Source organism: Pelecanus crispus, chromosome 1, assembly GCF_030463565.1.
Source record: "Pelecanus crispus isolate bPelCri1 chromosome 1, bPelCri1.pri, whole genome shotgun sequence".
NCBI lineage: Eukaryota > Metazoa > Chordata > Aves > Pelecaniformes > Pelecanidae > Pelecanus > Pelecanus crispus.
In genome coordinates, this window is record NC_134643.1 from 50,252,781 (window position 1) to 50,261,247 (window position 8,467).

General features: G+C 38.2%; 1 protein-coding gene across 16 annotated transcripts in view; it reads right to left on the minus strand.

The window, feature by feature from the left end:
- ATP2B1 (ATPase plasma membrane Ca2+ transporting 1) overlaps nt 1–3,563 on the minus strand; it is a 34,536-nt gene extending 30,973 nt beyond the window's left edge. For all 16 annotated transcript variants that reach the window (XM_075727215.1, XM_075727177.1, XM_075727223.1 and 13 more), the window contains exon 1: nt 3,260–3,563. In XM_075727215.1, the coding sequence (XP_075583330.1) occupies nt 3,260–3,464 (205 nt within the window). In that variant the 5' untranslated portion in view covers nt 3,465–3,563. The remainder of the gene's footprint in view (nt 1–3,259) is intronic.
- Between the last annotated feature and the right edge of the window lie 4,904 nt (nt 3,564–8,467).

Below are 8,467 nucleotides of genomic sequence, written 5' to 3' on the forward strand. Positions count from 1 at the left end.
TTTTGCAACAGATATTATTTCCCTCTTCCTTTTAGCATGGCAGAATTTGGAAAAGTATTTACATAATGTCAGTGGTACCACTTTCCTCCTCCCTTCACAGGGTACCAAGATGCAGAACCTCAGAAGTATATAGCAATTGTCTTTGAAGAATGAAAAGTGTTTTTCAACAAGGCTATATAAAGTCAAGCTACTCTCAGAACCACTTAGTGAAGATGAGTAAACAAGCCTAGCAAAGACAAAAAGCATTTTTAGTATTTGCCATAATATACCATGCACCATTACTGAACTTGCTACATTTACCACACAGCTGGCAACTTTGTAGTTCATAATCTACAGTCCTGAGGTCAAAACTACTGCCATGATATTGTTCATTATCGATCTTAACTAGGGTAATTTATGTTATTTGGGGTTAAGTTTGAAAAATATTAGGCATGGGACTAGTTAAAGCTTCATATACAAATTTTATTAGAAGTTTAGAAGTAGAAGTTACTAGACAATCAAAATTATGTAGACTTGTGGAAATACCAATGGTGGTCCATCTCTTCAGAATATAGGAAGAACTTTTGCTACTACAGATATGTCAAACATTCATTTATTCACATTTGTATACATCTGTACACATGTAAAGAACATAATAAACATTAAATACTAAGCAGTAAAGTCTGCTCAGTGTCTTCTTTTAGTAATACTGGTAAAGGACAGTTCCCATTTCTCATTTCAAATCAGGTAGGTCTGATCCACATTTCATCTGAAAACAGACATTGCCTTACATTGTCAACAGCTTCAAAGCACGAAATTATACAAGCTGAACTCATCCACTGTGTAGCATTTTGGAACTACCTGTACTCTTGCTGTGAAGCCACTGGTAATTACTCAAGTCAGCATTTCATATCATAAAGAAAGCTTCTGAATAGGAAGAAGTGTCATAGGGCCTTGCAGGAGTACACACGAGATTTTAGAGTGCTAGAACTAGGGTAACATGTAGCAGTTTTCTGCATAGATCTTACCTAGATTTTCTCCATTATAAATGTCTCCATTTCTATACTTACAACTTGAATTTGACAAAAGAGACCTACTTCTACTTTTATAAGAGCTCTCCAGTACTACCTCCGAGAAATTTATAGCAGCTGACCTGACAGAGAGGCTGGTTCTCTAAAGGTTCATATAGTGATTTAGAGCCAAAATGACATCTTGGTAGAGGACACTGCTCGAACTCATCTTACTTAACGTTTTTCGAGATAATTATCATGTTCTACTGTTGAGGCCTTGCTGTGTTTACGAGCTGCTCTCACACTCCCAAAAAAAGACTTTTATCAAGTTAGTGATTGTATTTAACTGACTGCAGAACTACTGTCAAATCTTTTTGAAAGGGAAAGGCCTTGATCACACAGTCCTCAGTACAGCAGAACCAATCTGCAGGAAAGGGCATCTAACCCTTTCTAGTTTTAGTATGCTGACACTCATCATTCCAATGTGTTAACCTGCCTGTTACATTAAGGCACATGACGCGAATCCTGCAGTATAGCAGGTATTTGGTGCTTAGTGCATCATGGCCATCTACAATCGTACACCCACTTAGCTTGGAGTAGTAGTAGGCCTTAAACCTTGCAGATTGCTGTAAAACAGGATTCAACTCAGTTCAGTTCCTGATTGTAGGAAACTACAGCCCTTTTCCCTGAGAATGGAGACTGCCTTTCCATACTACACAACAGGGTAACAAGAGACTGCTGCTGCTATCTAAGAGGTGTTGTACGCAGCAGTGCTTCACATGCATGCACTAAACTTTACAACTCCGTTGATGAAGAGGAATAGAAGTTTGCACTCCTCACGTTTTACTAATTTCTTTTTCAGCCTAAAATTGGTCTACTGTCATTCACTAGCAGGTCAGGCATGAGAGCTGGCTACTTTCAGTTTGGTATGAGGAACCCAGTTCACGTACTGAAATAATTTCAGGAGTCTGGACATCAAGAGTCTGGCTTCAAAAGCAGATCAAGCCAAAACATGCTAAATGCAAATGTACCCAGAGATACCTTATGGCATTTGTAGGCTGTTCTTGATCCAAGGAGACAAACCTTTCCATAGCATTTCTGAAGAACAGAAAGCAACAGCTCTCCAGGATTAAGACAGCAGGTACTTTACTGCTACCAACATGACACCACATTGGTTAAAAAGCTATGTGAGCACTTAAATGCTGAGACACCACAGTTTGCCAAAATCTTGATTTTGGTACTTCTCAATCACTTACCAACAGCAGGATTTCACATTAAGTGTGAGTTAATGTTAGATAAAAATATGTAAACACATTTGTACAGGATACTACAGTTTAGATATCTTAAGTGATATGACTTGCATCTTTATTTCACAAATTAAAGCTTATAGCTTTCATTTACATTGGAAGAGAGTAGTAAGAGAGGGCCAGATCTTAAGGAAAACTTCTGGAAAGCTCTCAGGAAGTAGACTTGATACATTTATTTCCTTCTTCACATTTGTATGGTCCATCTTGGAGTAATAACTCTATAGAGCAAAAGCATCAGGTAGCCACACTTCACAGAACGCCATCAAGTCCAGCATGGCAAAGACTTCTTTAAAGATGCTTATTTCTAGAGAATAAGATTGTGTGATCACTTTGCAAACCTTCTACTAATATAGTGACACTACCTCTTAGTGCCTAAAGCTGTATTGATAGCTTTTTTTTTTTTTTATAAGATAAGTCAAATTAAATCTACAGAAACACTATAGATTTAAAAACTAGATCCTGGTATTAAGAATTCAGTGTAGTACAAATAGAAAACAGATGTCACCAGTTTTAAAAATTGTTGCATTAGGGAATACAACAACTAGCCAGCAACACAGAAGCGTTAATAAGCCTTCCATTAGACTATTAAAACCTTGTGTTCTATGACAGCATGATCTGAATTGTGAACTATAGGTCATATGAGCTATCCACAAAACTTATACTTTCACCAGAAGTTAAACATTGCTATGTTGCATTGCTATTTCATATGTGGATGCCTACGTCAATGAACTTTATTCCAAAGTGCAATTCACCACTAATCCAACACCTCACATGCAGTTAGATCAATTGAAAAAACTCTTGCTTACTTATTACCATTGAATACCTCTCTAAAAGTAAGAAGCAATACTTTATTACAGTAACTGAAGTACTTTCATAAACTTTGTTATATTAAAAAAGAAGTAGTTTGCTTGACTAAAGTTTTTGCTAAATGGAGTTTCCTCAATAGTGTTAAAACTGACTTACCTTCATTTGGGGAAGTTTTCAATTTTGTACAGATGCCATGTACATCTCCATAGCATTCCTGTATTTTATGCAGTGCATCTGTAGCTCGAAGTTCCATAAGAGAACGGAGCTCTGCAAGAGTAACTCCAAAATCTCCATGATTAGCTTCTTTTACAGCATTTTTGACGCCACTATATGCAACCGAGTTGTTTGCCATATCACCCATGATGCTTGCAGTCTTTAGCGTAGACAGTTTCCAGTAAGGAACAAGATTTCAACTTAAAATATTTCCAAAAGGAAAACAAATCCTCTGGGTATGAAGACAGTCAAGGAGAGCAGACACATCACCCAAGTAAGAGACCCCGTCTGGAGAGATATCTTTGAAGTTGTCCCATGGCGCGTTCTGTTCCCCAAGCCAAATGGCATGTACAATCTAGGGAAAGAATAAATATACATTCAGTCACATAACAGCTATACTGAAATATACTGTAAGACAACCCTACTCTTCACATTGAAGTTACAGAACAAGTTTCTGCTTAAGGACATTTTCTTCATATTTCGTATAATATTTTTAGTTAGCATTCAGCTGGCAAGAGTGATGAGGCATAAAATGGATGTTTTCCATCCCAAAATAACCTTGCATTGTTATACTTTCTTAAATCACTAACTTCTTAGAACAGCTGTTGCCTTTAAGTCTTGCATTTTGCTTGGTATATCCATATGGATCATCATCAAGAGGAAACCTTTAAAAACACCTGGAAGTAAATCTGTTTCCAGGGAAATGGGAGTTTGGAGCATCCACCACTGATGTCACATGGGGTAAGAACATGCTCTAGTTAAAAATCCTGACTTTTCACCGAAGCTTTTACCTCAGAGTTTGGGATGAGCAAGCTTTTGTGTGTTCCCATGAATTCATTCGTGCAAACCTCAAGGAAAACAGTTTCAACGCTAAGTTAGCCCACGCGTGAAGTACTTTTGTAGCGTAAGTGGGAGTATATCTTCAGGCAGACCTAGGTCTTAATGCATTTTCATGTCCAAACAGTTTTAGCCCCCTTCCAGCCCATTTCATCACAACTCAAGCCTCCCACAGGATCTGCATTTAATTATTTGAATGGAGGGGAAAATTGCACAATACCACCTTCCGCATAGGGAGGCTAAGAGCAGCTCTTCCGTCTGATATCAGAGCACTGTAGCTGAGAAATTAACATCTACCCACAGCATTCTTAACCTGCACAGGCACTCTATGTTTAATTCCCACTCAGCTGACACATCTTGGATGTACCCATGTATCTGCACAACAGTACAGTGAACGCACAAACACTTCATGTCTATATAAAGATTTGCTGTGTGCAGAAGACAGAAGTCTGATCATGCAAGTCAGCTTTATCGACATAATGGGGCACGGTGAGCACAAGTAACAATATATTCCCCCATGAAACACTATGGCTGCCAGGCTCAGATGAACAATAACTTGGACACTTCCAGGTCAACAAGAGCCTCAGGTGTCATATGCCTAGCAAAGGCAAACAGTTACCACTGACTGCATTGCTTTACGAAGGCAAAGAGTCAAATAGCAAAGAAAAGATTTCTGGCTATTGCCCTGCCACGTTAGAGGACTGTTCGGCTGTCTTGTGTTGAGGTCCAGGCACCTAATTACCAGAAATGTAAGGTCTTGGTTCCAGAAAAGTCTCAGTTCTCTGCTTTGGAAACAGTCAGCTTCAGCTATAGTCAATCTACCATTTTAAGCACCATGCCACAGTACTGCATTCGCACTGAAGACAACCACCGATGCTGAAAGACCCTGAAGTGATGTCACTCGACCACAACTGACAGTCCCATCTCCAGCAAAACTACTTACATCACTAGGAGATTCTGAGAAAAGCACTGGCTATGGCTGTTTTCTGGAGAGCAACAAAAGCATAAAGCAATCAATATTCGTATGCAAAAAACTTCAACATCCTATAACATCAATAAGGTACCTAATTTAAAAATTCATTTTAAATCTTCATTGTTTTCTCTATTACTTGTAAAAAAGTATTACAACAGTTGAAGGCTCCATGACGATGGTGTTAACCTGCATGCTAGGATGCAGTTTTGACTAACACACATTCTTCAGCTTACTATGACAGGTTCTGCTAGAGTATCCTGTAAGTGAAGAATTTCAGGCAAATCACATATAAAAGAGTGCTCTTTAAAGCCACACTGCATCTTTATCTAATGCCCAAAAACTGGATGCTCTTGGCCAGCTAGTAGCCTAGGAGGACTTATCAACTGGCATCTGATCACAAGCTATGACAGTATAACAAGAAGCAGATCAGGCAAGTAAGTTTGTATAGCTATGGAGAAGATGTTGCAGCTGCTAATTAGGCAAAAATAGACCAAGCAGAATGCTCCAGAACTAATTACATCAAACTTGATTCAATTTTAATTAAGAATAGCTCTGTTCAAGCCTCTAGCAGGAGCCCTGCACTTTGAGGCCCAAATACACCCAAATCCAAGTACAGACACAAGGTTAGGAAAAGCTACAGCTCTAGTCACTGCTCACTTGCCATTGAAAAGCTTTCAGACTGAATACTGGGCCAGGGCAAGACTTGCTTTCACGTGCAAATAATCTTAAGAGCAATAACATTGCTTAATCATAGCTCATACTGTGCTTTGCACTCTGGTTCTTATCATCTCTATGCATCTAGATTAATTTTTGTTAAGACATAATAGTCCAGTGATTAGCTATTACTAACAGTTTATACTGAAAGGGGTTCGCAGATGTTCTGAAGTACCTCAGTAGTGTCCTTATATACCAACGGACCCTTAGGGTTCACAGACAAGTTCAATAAGCTTACATTTACACTACAAAAGCAGTGAGGTTCTGCAGAGTGTTAAAGACTATTTAGCACATCCATGTTAGGAAATAGCTCTGGAAAATTGAGAGGAACATTGTGAAGATTCTTCAAATGCTGAATACTGAGCAAGAGCAGTTTTGCTCCAAATCATAAAAACTTGGTTAAACATTAGCAATTGTTACATTAAATCAGACCAGAAAGAATCTGCTCCAGTAGCCCATTTTCACCAGGCATTTCAATGGACAGTACAACAGCCTGTCAGCACACGAGTACAGAATGGACTCAACACAGTTTCTTTGCTGATTCCTACAGAAAAATCTTACTACAAATTTCTTTAAGAAATATCCTTAATACAGTTTGATGTCAAACCTTGCAACACTGAATCGCTTCCTGTTACAGCAAGTTCCAACAGTCCACTTTTGTAACAGTGGCAATGCATAATGCAACTATCAACAGTGAAATTCAACTATCATAAAAGAAAGCATATTTTTAAGCTACATAGATTGTCTTATAATATTTAGCTCTTCAACTAGCAGAATATTTTGTTTTGACCAGTGTGCCAGTTCTCAACTCAATTCTTGCAGCAGCCATTTGAGTAGCATGAGCTCTAAAGCTTTAATAGTTAAAAGCAACTCACCTCAAACTTCCAATCTGCTAATATCTCAAATGTGAAATTCAAGAAACAGTTATCATAACTAAAAGTCACTTATACACATTACTGAAGCTCCAGCTTATTTAAAGTTTAATTCAGTTGAAGTTATGTTAGCGTCCAGCTTAAACAAGCTGCACCCAAGGTGATTAAGAGAAGTCTGTCTTTCATTAGGCACATCAACTTTTGGATAATGCTTTATTTACGTATCACTGAGACTAGGAGCAACTTTAAAGCTATTGTCTGTCACACTCAAGTGACTAAAAGTCCTGTACTGCAGAGGCACCTTACAGCAGCAGCACAAACTCTCATAGGCAGGATTCAGATACTTGTGCAAATCTCTCTGAAAAGACGCTGCTGTTCTATGACTGTAATAGCGTCACTGACATATCACGTCATCGTGGCTGCCTGTGAGGCGTACTGTATCTTAAATTCCTTACCCAAAGCAAATTGGTATTTATTGCTAAGTGAGCATGCTTTGTCACCAAAGACAATAACAATAATTCAAAACCATAACCCATGAAACAAAAGTTAGATAATTTCACCAGTAGCAAAAGTTTGACACCCTCACAAGCCTCTGTAGTTGGACTGGAAAAAGGACAAGCTCTAAACAGTCTACATGTTGAAATGGTTACCAAAGCTTGAAGAGACTATAGATTACAACTCTATTTAGTGCCACCAGAACATACTGTGTTGACCAAGCTAGAAGAAGCTGTAACATGTTTCTTGAAGTGTTCTTGTAACAACACTTAAAATACAAACCCATGTTAATCCCCACCCCACCCCACCCCAGCCCAAAAAGCAGCTACTATTGAGGCAGCCCTGAACATTAAGCATGCTTCGAAAAGGACTGGAGAAATAGTCCTTCTTAGGTGAAAGTATTTAGTAATTAGTAATTTAGTATTTAGTAATTCCCCCTATTTGGAAGAAAGCTATAATATGTGTTCTACATTAATTAAATTTAAGGATATCTCGAAGTGATAATTTGCAGTGGCCATGCACTGACAATCAAATGTGAACAGCAGTACTTAAGTGTGGCATAATTACTATTGCCCAGATGCACAGGACCTAGCATACCTTGGACCCCTATCCAAGCTTTTCCTGTTATTGAATTTGCATTTCATACTTGCTTCACCAAACTACAGGAAATGCATTTTAATATTAAGAAAATTAAATCTTAAAACACTTAAGCAAACTCACACCTCAAGAGTCAGAGCTCCAGCAATTATACATCCTGTGTCATTCAATTTAATTTATACATCTGCTTGAACCCTATACATTCAGATATTAAGCATTAGCTGGTACTAGCATTTGACCTTCAACAACATACTAAAGCTGGTTGCTGTAATATAGGAAAAGGCTTGCAAAGTGATTATCTCAGGAAAGCTTTTGTTTAATCTAATTAGTTCAATGAAGACTGGGCAGATCTACAAACCAAGAGGTTGCAGCGATAAAAACTGTCCCCACCCGTTTCAGTTGTCATGCCGTTTTAATCTGTTTCAAAAAAACCCCAGCTTTTAAGATACTGAAAAAATATAATATGCCTTTGCATACTTTAGTTTGAAACTCACAGCGCTGGCTATATTCCACAGCCTCAAGCCATCATGTGACATTTTTCCTTAGGGGGAAAAAAAAAAAGTTGTCTGTAGTATTATAATGGAACGTAACTGTAACTGAGAAACTGATCTAGAAATCACACTGAAAAAGTCCACAGCATTCTGCTCTGGAGGGTCACTTTTC